This window comes from Hemiscyllium ocellatum, chromosome 1, assembly GCF_020745735.1.
Source record: "Hemiscyllium ocellatum isolate sHemOce1 chromosome 1, sHemOce1.pat.X.cur, whole genome shotgun sequence".
Classification (NCBI taxonomy): Eukaryota; Metazoa; Chordata; class Chondrichthyes; order Orectolobiformes; family Hemiscylliidae; genus Hemiscyllium; species Hemiscyllium ocellatum.
In genome coordinates this window covers 127758011-127772995 of record NC_083401.1, presented here as the reverse complement: position 1 = coordinate 127772995, position 14985 = coordinate 127758011, and the positions used below count along the sequence as shown (strand labels likewise).

The following is a 14985-nucleotide window of genomic DNA, read 5'->3' as shown; positions in this document are numbered from 1 at the left end:
ACAACAGGGGTAATTAAAAAAAAATCCTCTGTGGCTATCAAAAGGCACATTAACAGCAGAGCACTGTGAGGAGACTGCTACAAAGGCTAGCCTGGCCTTAGTTAGGCAGCAGGCCAAGAATGTGGAAGCAAATCTGAGTAAATGCCGGAATTCAGAATTACAGCCTTTCACCGCCTCTGTTGAAATCAGGGACATTTGGCAATGATTCTAGAGATGCCAAGATTTTTTGAGCCACCAACATCACTTTCAGAATGTCCCAGTCATCGCCACATGTCCTCTGATCAGCAAGTCTCTGAGAGCTGGTCATTGCACCAAGTGCTTCTGAGAAGAGTAGCAAATAAAAAAAATGAGGCGGGTGGTTAGAAATGCCCCTTTTCTGCCACTTGATACTAATTACACTGGCCTTGTGACTGTAGCAGACACTGATTATTTTAAATTGTGATGAAGTCCTAACAAAATACTGAAGCGAACTAATGAGAGTTGAGGCCTTCTGTCATGGCCCTGACACTCTCTTCTATTCCGTACCTAGAAAGTGCTTTCTGCCCTGTGCCTTGGGAAATAAAGAAGCTAATATATTGCAGGCCTTTCTATCTAAAGGAACAGAGGAAGAGAGTACAGTCATACATCAGCACGAGAAAGCTTTTTTTTAGATTAGATTCTCTACAGTGTGGAAACAGGCCCTTCGCCCAACCAGTCCACACTGAACCTCTGAAGAGTAACCCACCCAGAATGCACCTAACAAAGTGGGCAATTTAACATGGCCTGCACATCTTTGGACTGTGGGAGGAAACCGGTGAAAACCCACGCAGACACGGGGAGAATGTGTAAGCTCCACACAGACAGTCGCCAGAGGCTGGAATTGAACCTGGACTCTGGCGCTGTGAGGCAGCAGTGCTAACCACTGTGCCACCATCTTTTTAGACCATAGCTTAGGAGGGAAATACTGGCATTGGAGAGGTGAAGCATAGATTTACTAGAATGATATTTGGGCTGTAAGGGTTAAGCCACAAGAAGAGATTTGAAAAAAAAGTTTGTATTTGTTACAATTTAGAGGGTGATTTGATTGAAATTTCAGAAGGCTAAGGGAAAACAGATGGGGTAAATCAAGAGAAACTTTCCGCTAGTTGGGAATTTCTGAGAGGACTGGGGACACCGTCAAAGCATTAGGGTTGGACCACTTGTTCACACGCCTAGTATCAGAGGTCAGGAATTCCTCAGCAATGGGCAACTGATGGTATAAAAATAATTAACTTTAAACTTTTGTTCAATAAAGTTTTGTCATCAGAATCAATTATGGATATGGGACAAATGCAGCTACATGAATTTAGGTCACAGATTATTTGAGAGGAAAGACCCAAGTTGCAAAATGGTGACCCGGTCTCCATGCTTACCTTCTATATTCTGCCAATCAGCTGAAAGGAATAGGGAGTGTGTTGGCTGTGATTTCTCTTTATCCTGTGCAGGTGTTTAGGGGAGTGTTCGGAATTTGGATCTGGTCTATTACTGCCAACCCAAAGGCCCTTTTGTACTACACCTTTGCTTTGAATGTACACTTAACCATAGTTTCATCCAACTTAACCATTAGAACAGTAATAAAAATTTAATTATTCAATAGGAAGATAGTATCTTAAACTGACAAAAGTGAGCTACCTTTAGTTCAGAATCAACAAAGTTGATACTTCAAGATAAAAAATGTCGCAAATCAAATGGCACAGAGTGACATTAATAATGACACTTGTTAGAGAATAAAGCAACATCTTCAGAGTAAAAGTAGACTGAGAATAAAAAAGGAAAGAATGGTTTTACTGTTTTAACAGTTGATGGGCCAAATGGCCTCTTTCTATGCTGTACTTTGCTATGGCTCTGTGAAATCAGGCAATGGAAGATCTCTCAAATCATATATGATCATCAAACTGGAAAATGCTTGTTAGAAATCAAAGAAGCGAAAAACACAACAGTACAATAGAAGACAGATTCCTCCAAATTCTATGAGGTAATAAGCTATGTGTGACCCTTTCTCTTCATCAAAAGGTTTAAATTTTTATGATTCTGCCTAGCTGGAGTAAATAGTGTAATACCTGTTGGCACATCAAAGGAGAATTACATGCATTATTATGCTTAGCCAAGATCTAGATGCCAGTGATTCTCATTGGATCTTTAAGTTTGCTGTTGCATCAAATGTTTTTACAACTGGGGGCTTGGGTAATATTCCACAAGATCACAAGGAAACAATATGGACAGCACTAATGAAAGGAAACTGTGCCAAGTACTGTTGTGTAACAGTGTTCCAATAAAATTCACACCATTCTGTAGTGAGTACAGAAGTAACAAAATAACTCTATGCAGTAGAATTTAAAGTTTAACAAATCCAAAACAAAATAATATTTGCACTAGAAGTATTTCAAACCATTATTTTCTGAACTAAATAGCTTGAATTGTAACCAGTAAAACCTGAAAAATATACTAATGTTAATGAACTGCAGTTCAATTGTGCATTTGTGCCTGTGAACACGACAACAACAAAGTATATATAAATATATATATTTAAAACAAGGAAGCTTGCATAAAATATTCCCTTCATTTGACACTTACAAAATGCTGGTTTGATGAACCACTGTAATTACTGTGCATCTTACAACAAAATTGTTTTAGGAACGTGCGGAATGGTTAAAGTTAGAAAATAAAACGTAACTGACATTTCATACATAAAAGATACACAACTTATGCTCAGCGCATATCAAATAATAATCCATGCTCAACTAAAGCAGCATTGTGATTTTGGCAAATATATAGGGTCTTGGTCTTAGCATTAAAAAATGTACAGTTGCCTCAATTTTGCCTATGTCACATTAAAGCAAAGTACAATGAAGTAGGCTGCAAGGTCTCTATCCTTTCATTGGAATAAAGATTGAAATGACTCAATTTATACATTATTCAATTTTCTTCAAAAGTGGAGGAATTAGGGTCAAAACAAAACATTCCTTTTTCGTAAGGATAGGTGAGAAACAAATGCCGATTAGAGCAATACACTGATGATATTCAATCGAGAGTCATCCACACAACTCTGAGTTAGATGATTGATCAAGTGATGCTTGTATTTTACAGTGCCAGTGTTGTGCAACATTTGACTCTGAAAGAAACATCTTGAGAATAGAACTAATAAAATAAATCACCAGTTGTAGTGTGATTGAAATGCAGTAATTTGTAGTGTCTAAATGGGACATTTAAGTCAAATTATGTCCGCAATTGTGCCATCTAAACATAACTCATAAACCTGGAGTTTTTGGCCAGAACCACAGCTATAGTTATCCTCTGTTGTTGTACTTAGGAAATCATAGCTGAAATATTATATTACTGACTTAACTTACATACTACTTATCATGTTATAATCCATTAATGATTGACATTGCAGATTCAATCTATAAACAAATTATCAAGAAAATAGTTTAACTTGTAGATGGCATAATTTCAGGTTAATGCTTCGAAAAGCTCTGTTGAATTATGGGGGAATAATTAAAACAGGTAATGAATATGAGTTTGGAAAAGAGCTCATTCAATTCAAATATGCAGATATGTTAGATTACTAAGAAAGTTTTGTTTTGTTTTTCAGATAGTTGGTTATTAACAATGATGATATGTAATGATGTAATCTTTTACCAAGCTGAAAATTAAGCAAGGGGAAAGTAATAATATATAGCTGATGCTTTCTTTGCCAATAATGATTGTCTTAATAACTAATTCTTCTGCATTATACAGTACAAATTTTGCTCCATGACGTTTCCATACAAATGGTAATGCACACTGACTACATTTCAGTGCACTATGTTTAAACAGGTTATAATTAATCAGTTTAATACCCCTATGTAAATATAACAAACAAGGAAATTAAATACACAATTTAGCATCTACATTCTCATAAGGTGTAGATGCAATGAGAAATAAAAAGAGCTGTTTTGTCTGACTACCACATTAGAATTTGCAGACTCCTGAAAAACCCAGATTGTCTTATAATTATCCAGCCCAGTGACAACAAACTGAGATGCTGTTTATGTCAGAACAATTGAAAGGATATTCCAAACACAGTGAGCCGGCGGATGTCAAGCCTTTATCAGTCGATGTGGTTGCTCTTAAAAGAAACCAAAACAGCAAGGTGCCTTAAAAAATAAAACTGCTGCATTTGCACAGTCAGTGCACGGGGGACTCAGTAAGATAAACTGCAGGAAATAAAAAGTTACATTACAGCAACTGACTGAAAAAGACAGTAAACTAGAGAACACACTACAATAATTAATAGATTACCATTAAATGCCTCAAATGGAAACTATTTATATGTTTTTATATATAACACTGGGCACTTATATTTACATTGTGGAAGATGAATGTATAAAGTAGTGAATCCACAGCGAGTAATTCAGGCACAAAAGGTTTTTGTGCGTTGATGCAACAAATGAAAACTTCTGGATCATATGCTTCAGAGACCTTTTCAATAGAAATCCAAGTATCCTTGCTTTTACTCAATAGAATCTTCCTAGTTGTCATGCAAAATACCTTCAGCATCTCTCCACCGTTTGTAACAGCAACATTGTCTTTCAGAAGATGCCTCAGCCATAGGATGTGAATCGTTCCATTCAAACTCAACTCCAAAATCTCCACTGGAGCTGCTTTCCATTTCCCATTTTGGGTGAATGTTGTTTGGGTGCCATTGCCCAGTCTCTGTCAAAGGCTACTTCCTTTTCACTTCATTCAGGGTTACCATCTCGTCACACCTTGGAGAAGAGATTCTCATTCCTGTGGACAATCCTCAAAACCACCTTGTTCTTCCAAATCCTCTGAATGAAATATGTTCCACACTGTAGCCCTTTAAAGAAACCAGTCCGTGCTCACTGGCTACATATTCACCAAAGCTGAACCTAGAGCACCGAGCTGTTAACTCCATCACTTTGCCATCCGCTGGAGTTGACACGCAGAAAACAAAAATATACTTATGTTGCCATGGTTACTTGACCCACAAGACAGGATGTTGAACAACTGCATTTTTTTTTTGCAATTTCACAACCCCTTTTCCTCTGCATTTCTTTCATTTCTTTCTAGCAATGAGCCAGGGGTTTCCTCCCTTGAGATGAGGAAAGAAAAAGAAAGTTCAGAGGGTCTCGCTGTACACAATGTTTGTGTTTGAAATGATAAAGTGGTCACACATTGAGCATTGGTAAAAAGACTTCATGCACTTCTCTTTTGAACTGACACAAGAGCAGAAAATCAGTGATGGAACTTCAGATGGAGTTTGTAAGCAAAATTCAGTTATCTGCAATGTCAGCAGCTAGGGACATTCCACGTATTGATCGGTTTTAGTCTATTTGGTCACAGTTACATGACAAGACTTCATCCAGATATGCATCAATGACTCAGGTCCATGCAAAATACACAAACTGAGACAGAGCTCACGCAAACAACATTCCAACATTGTTTCATTTAACACTATGAGTCTCTGATAGAACTGCTCTATCAGTTAATGTATAATATGTATGCAACTTCTTACTACAAAGAAGTAGAAGCAGCTATGTGTGAACATGTTCTTGACTTTTTTTTAAAACAGTTACAACTATATAAATACAAAATATGGAGCATCATATACAAACTTCATGCTTTCGGGGTTAGACATATCACTGCAAAAAAACACAAAGACACACAAGAATTAAGTAAAACACATGCTAAAGGTTCAGTGATAACACATGATCAACTCCTGTTGACCAACATATACTTAGAGGACAGTAAATGAAAAGGTTCCAAGTAAATATTAGCAGGAAGATCGCAGCAATGTCACTTGTTTCCCAACTACTGAAGTAACAGGTTACACAGTTGGATGCTAAACAAACATGGCTATCACTTCAGGTGATCAAATCTGGCAGCAATGGAGCTGCTTGTAATTGATACCTCTGGCATTTAGAGATAGATTAAATGATAAATAACCCCATTGCCTCCACTTTAAAATTCTCATCCTCTAGTTCACCTCCCTCAATGGCCTTGCCTATCCTTACCTTTGCTTTTTCTCCAGCCCTGCAATTCCTTAGCTACTCAGCATTGCCCCGATTCTGACCTCTCCTCCACCTCTCCCATTCCTTTCACCTCCATCACAGGCAGCTCCACCTCCAGCTGTTGTGGTCCTAAGATCGGGAGCTCTTTTCCGAAAACCCTCCAGCTCGGCCTTCTTTGAGGCATTCCTCAAACCTTTATAAAGGTTTAGTCACACCTCACGATGTTTTCTTCTTTTTAATTACCCGCCTGCAAAAAGCTTTGTGATGCTTCATTACCTCAAAGATGCTATTTAAATTCTGTTTGCTTCCTGTTGCCCTTGCAGTTCATTTCTTCTGTGTGGGTGACACAAGTGGAATAGTTTTCCACATATGTGTCTTCACTACAAAAACTGCATATTGTTTATTGACGAATTTTGCAAAGTAAATCAACAATCGGTAGTAAATTTGTGCTTAATCTTGGGCTAGGGTGCAATTTCACTCTCTCACTGAGAAAGAAAAGAGCTTGTCTGCCCTAAGAAGTTGAAGACTGATTAGGTCATTCGTAACATTTCCTGGTACACTCCGCACCTTCTGATGTCATTTAACCAGACACTGGCAGAGGGTGCACTGTGTGCACTGTCGGGGATGTTATATCCAATTGAGGGAGTCACTGATGACACTGAACTATCATGCATAAAAACAAAAACATTTAGCAACTGAAACAACACTAAGTAGCTTATAATTTCTTGACTTATCCCTGTATCCTTTGCTGAAAAGGGGAGTCACATTAGCACAACTTTCAATTTAAGACAAATTTGTAAATTAATCAGATTACCCCAGTTCCCCTTGGAAAAGACTGGGAGGTGCCTCCAATTGCTCACCCTGAAGCATGAATAACTACATTAACACTCTGGCCAGGAAAGTCCTGCAAACTGTGTCTGCTCACTAGCATTACTGACATAGCACACTTCAACCCACTAACTCCACAAAAGGAAGCAATTGCACTTTAGTTTCTTGGCCATTTCTAGATGATGAGGTTAGAACGCACGGGTCATCCTTTTCATCAGCCCACATATTGGTAGGGCCCTGGGTAGTCTTGTAGAACAGAGAGATCCTGGGATTCAGGCACATAATTCTTTGAAATTTGCCCCTCAGGTAGACAGGGTGGTTAAGAAGGTGTTTAGCATTCTTGCCTTCATTGCTCAGACCTTTGAGTATAGGAGGTGGGATGTCATGTTGAGGTTGTACAGGATGTTAGTGAAGCCTCCTCTGGAGTACTGTGTGCAGTTCTGATTGCCCTGCCCTAGGAAGGATATTATTAAACAGGAGAGGATTCAGAAAAGATTTACTAGGATGCTGCCAGGACTGGAGGGTTTGCATTATAAAATTAAGCTGGGACCTTTTTTAACTGGAGCATAGGAAGTTGAGGAGTGAGCTGATAGAGGTTTATAAAATGATGAGGGGCATAGTTAAGGTGAATAGCAAGAATATTTTCCCTAGGGTGGGTAAGTTCAAAACTAGGGAGCATATTTTTAAAGGTGATAGGAGAAAGTTTTAAAAAGGACATGAGGGACAACTTTATTACACAGAGAGTGGTTAATGTGTGGAATGAACTGCCTGTGTAAGTGGGGAGGATGCAGGTACAGTTACAACATTTGAAAGCTATTTGGTTAAGTACATGAATAGGAAAAGAGGGATATGGGCTAAATGTAGACAAGTGGGAACTAGTTTAGTTTGGGAACATGTTTGGCATTGACTAGTTGGTTCGAAGAGTCATACAGCATGGAAGCAGACCCTATGTCTCTGAATTATAATGGGCTGTTTAATCACGTTGTTAGCAGCCTGATCTACATGGGAAAGAAGATGGCCACATACTCACACAGTGGTTCAAAAGGTCAAATCACCAACTACCTGACCAACAGTATTGATGGGACAGTAAGTCTACTGATCCCACCTCGAGGGTGTTACCTCGAGCGAATTTATCTCCCAAATCTAACTTAGTATTTACAATGTTCACCCCAATAGCGAACAGTGGATATAAGTTAAAAGGACATTGCAAGAATATGTTTGTGATGTATTATGGTGAATATATCACAAATTAATTTTATTCTGAAGACCTTAATTCCCTTCAAATATATTTTTGAAAAAATCATGCACTTCATACCTTCTGCCAACATCCTGGCATCGGCAATCCATCTGGGCCCTATTTTAATCAAAGATAGAGACTTTGACTACTATGTGGAAAGACAGAAACAACAGCAAATAAACCTGCCAAACATTCTATTCAATTGATGTATATCCTGTAATTGCCAGTTAAAAACAATATTATTAACTGCATGATCATCAAAAAATGATTTAGTATCTAAATGCAATTATACTAATCATGATGACACATTATTCAACAGTTTCCATATTACAGTGTTAATAAAACTGAAACGCAGATTCAGTGATAAACTACATCTATGGCTGTTCTGTTACTAACTGGCCAAGGAGCAGTAGTTTTAACTGTACTCTTTTGATAAAGGTAATGAGTACTCATCCAAATGCAATGTCAAGCCAGCTTCTCACAAATACACACTGACAGTTGTATGGAAACAATATTGTTAATTGCCTTACTGTTGGCAATTTTCTGTATTGGTTGAGAGGTTTTGGCTACTTTTTCAGTTCTTTTTGAACTTGCACATCTATTCCTTTTGTGAGCAGGAGTTTACCCTTTCTCAATAATCTCTCCGCTGGAATGTACAGCTGTATATTGGTTTAGCCACCTTTGGCACCTCTTGGATTTTCATAGAGACTCAGAATAGTTACGGCACAGGAGACCATTTGGTCTGCCATGTCTGTGCTGACTCTCTGCAAGAGTAATTCACCTTGCTCCACTCCTTCCGCCTTTTCTCCATAATCATACAAATGTTTCCTTTTCACGTAATGAGGTGAAATTTTGTTGCTGTAGCAAGTAAAGGCCTTCCCTTTACTCTAAGGCTGTGCCTTCAGGTTCTTGTCTCTCTTGCTACTGGAACCGGAGTGTTTGGGAGTTCCACTTGGAAGCTGCTGCCAATCTCCCTTCCAGGGACAGCCGCTCGTGAATCACCCTAAATAGGGTTGTCCTCTTGTTCCTCATGAGCAGCCACTACCACAGCTCAGAACATCATCTCAACTTCTCTTCCCAGTCAAGAAAAGTTTCTGATGAAAGAAGAGCCTGTGTCACTTATTGCAAACAGGAAGGCTCTGTTGCTGGCTTTACACCAGATTTAATCAGGAATCTGGAAGTAATTGTCTCTCATATGCTACTGACTTAACATTAAAGCTTCATTTTGGAGGAGGAAGTGACTGACCTCAGAGGATGCATTAACAAGACTTTCAAATGCATTGTCCACCAGCTCAGAGTCTTTTACCTTGGGGGATACTTTAGATAGATTAGACTCATGAGCACAACCCAGTGAGCACATCACAGAGGAATGTCCTCAGTTGGTGCAGGAAGAAACAATCAAGGCTTCTGACACTCAAAAGGACTTCTGGAGACTGGTCACTTGCTCAGCCCCAAGCAGAAGAGGAGACTCTCTCCTCAGTCATGAGACATGGTCAACCTACAGAGACAGGGAATATCTGCCAGGAATGCCAGAGGTATTTGCTAGCTGAAATGAAAAATAGAAGAGTCCTTCAATGATCTCACTGGTATGATAGCCAGTGCCTGACTCCATAGAAAGTGGAGCAGCCACTTTGGAGATCCAGGTTTAGTAGAACACTCAATGGCTGCCAGATACACACACAGACTGCACTCAATCACTTTGGCCATAGGTGCTCAGGATCAATGGCAAGGTTAGGGTTGGGGGTGGGGGGTGGGAATGGAGATCTCGACTCCAGGTACTCCTTTCTCTCAAGGAGAAAGCATGGTGCCTCTGATCCCAATGCCTGCAGCTGTTCAGGTCCAGGAGGCTCCGCCTGCATCTGGGCAGGGCCTCTCAATGACCAAAGACTCTCAACAGGCCAGGGCCATCTCGGCCATAGGCAACAAGGAATGACTGCTGAAGACTTCCAATTCCATTGGGTCAATCACAGAGCAGGCTCCCTCCATCCCAGTAGCAAATGCTGACCCTGAACCTAGACATAGGGGGAGGTAGAAGAAGAAAACCACCTAAGGGCACATTGGTGCCATGAGTGCTACATTACGGTAAATAAACGGTCAGTTTGTCAATATGTTTCACTTGCACTGTTACAACATCTGCTCAATTATTACCAGGATAGGACCTGGTTAATTCAGGTCTATGTGAAAGATGAGGAGATAGTTTAAACAGCCCAAAGATGTAAGGCTCTCCAATTTGTTTCTTTAAAATAATCTTTTAGGGGGTGTGGGTGTGGCTGATTGGACCAGCATTTATTATCTATCCCAGTTGTCTTTGAGAAAGTGGAGGTGAACCTTCTCAATTCACGGTAGCCCTTGTGCCGTAGACCCTGTATAAGTGAGGGAGTTCCAGGACTTGGACCCAGTGACAGTAAAGGAGAGACGATATATTTCCACATCAGAATGATGAGCGGCTTGGAGGATGATGGTGTTCCCATTTCACTGTTACCTTTATCCTTCTAGATGGAAATGGTCATGGTTTTGGAAGGTGTTGTCAGAGGAGCCTTTGGGAATTCCTGCAGTGCACCTTGTGGGTAGTTTATACTGCTCTTCCTGAGCATCAATAGTGGAGTAACTAAATGTTTGTGGATGTGGTGCCAATCAAGTGGGCTGCTTTGTCTTGGATGATGTCAAGTTAACTGAGTGTTGTTGGAGCTGTACTCATCTCGGCAAGTGGGGAATATTCCTGCACACTCCTAACACGTGCCTTGTAGATGGTGGACAGGCTTTTGGTAGTCAGAAGATGAGTTACTTGCCACAGAATTCGTAGCTTCTCAGCTGCTTTTGTAGCCACTATATTGCTAGGGCAAGTCCAGTTCAGTTTCTGGACTACTCTCCTCCCACATGCAGACAAACCTTTGACTGCAGATAGCCTCATACACCATAGTTCCTTGACCTTGAACTTGAAGGACTTCAGTCAAGGCACCGCACTGGAAGACACCGAGGCTGAAGGCAATGTCTATTAAATTGTCAGGCATAATGCCTGCACATTCCTGGACACTTGGGTACAGGGTGAGAGTATTGAATCAGTCATGATTCCACATGTATCTGTTGGGAAAGGATATTCCATGCTTTTCAAAGAACCACAGTGACTGTCAAAGTTCAATGGGCAGCTCAGGTGTCCACTATCTCTCCTAGCACATTGGTTTGCAGAGAAAAACTACACAAGGTATTGTGTCTCACAGGTTAAACAGTCATCGAGAATGCTGAAGTATATCAAGGCACTTTACAGTCTCTGCACTCTCGAACACTGAAGGGTCACAGATGAAAAAAGGGTCACACAGGAAAGAAGACTTTTGTGAGGGCAGGAACCGCTGATGGTTCATGTCATTTCCTCACTTTAGCACCATGAAGTGCAAATGCTTTGTTTCATTGCAGCTTCTTCTCTAATAGTAGCATAGGGCAGGGTATGCGAAGGTTCAACTGAAGATAGCATTCAGAGATTAACATGGAGAGTGTGACACCTAAGTTGCAAGACAAAAGTGAAAGAAAGCAAACCAACAAGTCAGACATATAAAAACCAAAAGAACCGTGGAAGCTGGAAATCAGAAACTAAAATAGAAATAGCTGGGAAAGGCTCAGCAGGTCTGGCAGTTTCTGTGCAGAGAAATCAAAGTTAATGTTTCAGGTTCAATAACCCTTCCTCAGAAATGATGGTAGCGAGGAAATAGTTAAGTTTCTATGCTGAGAATGGGATGGGGGGAAGAAAGTAAGTAGTCAACGATAGGTGGGGACAGAGCACAAGGAGAGATAAGATCAGTTAGACAGATGAAGGAGGGGATAGCGATAAGGCTAGGTGAGTGAATAGCTATTAGTGTATAATTGGTAGCTAATGATGGATGGTGTGTAATAGCAGACTTTGTGATAACAAGGTTGGTGTGTATGGAATTGTTGTAAGCTCATGTCAAGATTTCTTAAACCCTAAAACTGTTGAGCTCAACATCGAGTCCAGAAGGCTGTCGAGTCCTCAAACAGAAAATGACGTGCTGTTTTTCCAATTTGCGTTGGAGCACTGTAGCTAGCCTGAGAGGGGGATATTGGTCAGGGAACATGGTGGTGTTGAAGTGGCAGACAACTGGAAGCTCAGGGTCTTTTTTATGGATAGAACAGAGGTGTTCTTCTACACTTCATTTCTCCAATGTAGAGAAGATCACACTGTGAGCAACAAGTTAGACACACCCTTTACACTAACTAGGAAGGTTGCCTGCCAGATGAGCATCTTAGATACACAATAGGATGAAGTCTGAACCCAGCTCAGAAATGCTGAAAGCAGCTAGTAATGAGCTTGTCTCTAGCCTCTCAAAAACATTGTTGTGTCTCCTCGCGTGAAGGGTCCTCCTGGCTAATGTTTGATCCTGCATCACATCTTCATCTCCAGAGGATTGCTCTTGCTCCCTCAATTTGTTCTCAATTTGACCCACCACAATAATACATAACACCATGTCTAGATCATACTGCAAACCCCTTCCAGGATGACGTAGGCATTGAAATCTCATCCTCGGGAGGCCTACGCTCTGTTCCAGTGTATAGCTGGTGGAAAACTGAACAGCATTGCACCTGAATCCAGAGCTGGAAGTGGTTGTAGGGGCTGAGGGGGGTTTACCCCTTTGTGCCCCTGCAGCCATTCCTGTAGGAACCAAAGAGCTCTGAAAGGAGCAGGCACCTGTGAGGGAGTCTGGGTCAGTTATGGCAGCTCCCAGGATCCTGGCGCACATCTCAAAGTGAGGCTTTGATGGCCAGAAAATCATTATAGGAGTGAAAACAATCTTGCCCTGTTGTCAAGTGCCAGTGATTGGTAATAGGGTACTCTGTAACCATTGTGGATACAAATGATCAATCTGGCAACACCAGCAATGGTGGAGGATCTGAACTTTTTGACTTTCTTCACCAAGATTGGAGATAATGACCAGGTGAGTTCTTGCAAGAGTGGCATTGATAGAATATTGAATGCATTTGTGAGTGGGGGATTGGGGAATGTGAAAAAGATGCTGCTAGTGGTGCTCTGGAATGGGCCACTAGTGTAAAAATTAAGAGCACTTCACATTTTGAGGGATCTTGCAATGCGACTGCCACCCAGCAGCTGGCAAAATTCTGAGGTGGCACAGCAGGGCATCTTTAGTCATCTGTTGTATTCTCATTCTGACATTTGCAGGTAATTGGCATGATGCTAGTAAACCCCAATTCTCACCATTCATTTGTGCTTCTTCTTCCTCTGGGGTCAGTGTAGCAGCCATTGGAGGTTGCTGAACTTGTCTTGCCTCTGCTGTCTCCTTCTCCTGTTGATGCTCAATGGGCCAAGGCCACACCAAGAACAGGCACAGCGGCTGACAATTTAGCTCCGTTAATAAATAACTTGTGGGGGAAGTCAGAAAAATCACGCAGTGTGATTGAAGGGTTGCCTGCACACTCATCTCCTTAACAATCAAGTGTCAGCATACAACGTGACATACAGGCTTCCCAAAGAGGCTGATATCGTGCCTCGATAAGGAACTATGAGTTATGTGACTTCATCAAGTTCACGATGAACAATCAAAGTGTCTATGTTTCATTAGGAATGGATGTCTGCTAGTAGGCCTTCATCAAATGCACTCTCCCTCCAGTAGATTGCAGTGATCAATTGGAAACATCAAGGTCAGTTTTTAAGTGTCTTCTTACAATAAAACTTCTTACATCTCGATAATAAAGAAGCAATCAGTGGGCACAATGTAATGCTCATGATTTCTTCAGCTATTGTTTGTGCCCACAATTTTTATATTCATTCAATGAGAGTTTCTGACTTCCATATGAAGTGAGAATTGAAAGTAAATGGGTAGCATTGCTTAATCAGTGATGTCATGATTACTGCAATCGCCCCCTTGTATGTAAGTCATTTACATCTTCTGAACTTTAAGTAAATTCAAGAAAACACAGTTTCTATTTCTCTCTGTATATTGATAAAGGCTGGAGGACAAGAAAGAAAGGGATCATGCTGCCTCACTGATTTTTCAGTCTGTTATTCAGTCTGACAGGTGCCTGTCAGTTCAGATTGATTGACAGCTCCAAGTGTTTATAAAGCCTTTGAATTAGAGCAATGAGTATAAATGCTTGTTTTTAGAAGGGATTAAGTTGTTGAAGGGAGTTAAATGTGAAGAGGTTCTTTATCAATAAGAATATTTTATAATAAAAACAGAAACTGCTGGCAAAACTCAGCAAGTCTGGCAGCAACTGCGGGTAGAAAGCAGAGTTAACATTTTGAGTCCGGTGCACTCTGTTTTAGTTTCAGATCTTCAGCATCCATAGTTCTTAATCTTATATCAGTGTATAACAACGAGGTGGATTGGATGCGCAATGTGGAGAGTATGGCAGATTTGAGAGGAAAGGACTGGCAAGCTGTTTATTTTTAACAGCTGTAATGTACTTCTGCCCAGTCAGCCTTTTGGAGACGGGAATTCTCTTGACTTTGCACACCTGACTTGGGTGCAAAAGTTTAGGTCCTTTCTTCCATGAGGGTAGACCTTCCCTGGTGTCACAATTTCTCACTAAACCTCTTGCAGGAGCTTGGTGGAAACAATGCTAAAATGACAGGAAGTCTGAAGAACCCAATGGAAATTCTGGCCACAAATATGAAATGTAATACTCTCACTTCCTGTTCCACTTACTCTTGGCATAAATTGACCAATGTCTTTTGCCTACTTGACATCCACTGAACCCTGACGTTTGTTCTGTATTTAGTTAAAGATGCTGGTATGCATTGGGTAGCAGTATTATTTTTGAATTGACATTTTCTTCAACTCAAAGTTGGAAAGTTGTACATCCTTAAATTTCAAGCAGAGTGTTGACCAACTGTCAGAAATAGCAACAAATGGCTTTCATCCC

At 40.6% G+C, this 14985-nt stretch overlaps 1 protein-coding gene across 9 annotated transcripts in view; it reads right to left on the bottom strand.

Moving 5' to 3' along the window:
* Positions 1 to 4356: 4356 nt before the first annotated feature.
* Positions 4357 to 14985, bottom strand: part of LOC132816053 (collagen alpha-1(XXV) chain) — a 653999-nt gene continuing 643370 nt past the window's right edge. For all 9 annotated transcript variants that reach the window (XM_060825536.1, XM_060825479.1, XM_060825472.1 and 6 more), the window contains 2 exons: positions 8176 to 8214; positions 4357 to 5663 (listed from right to left, as the gene is read on the bottom strand). In XM_060825536.1, the coding sequence (XP_060681519.1) occupies positions 5661 to 5663; positions 8176 to 8214 (42 nt within the window). In that variant the 3' untranslated portion in view covers positions 4357 to 5660. The remainder of the gene's footprint in view (positions 5664 to 8175; positions 8215 to 14985) is intronic.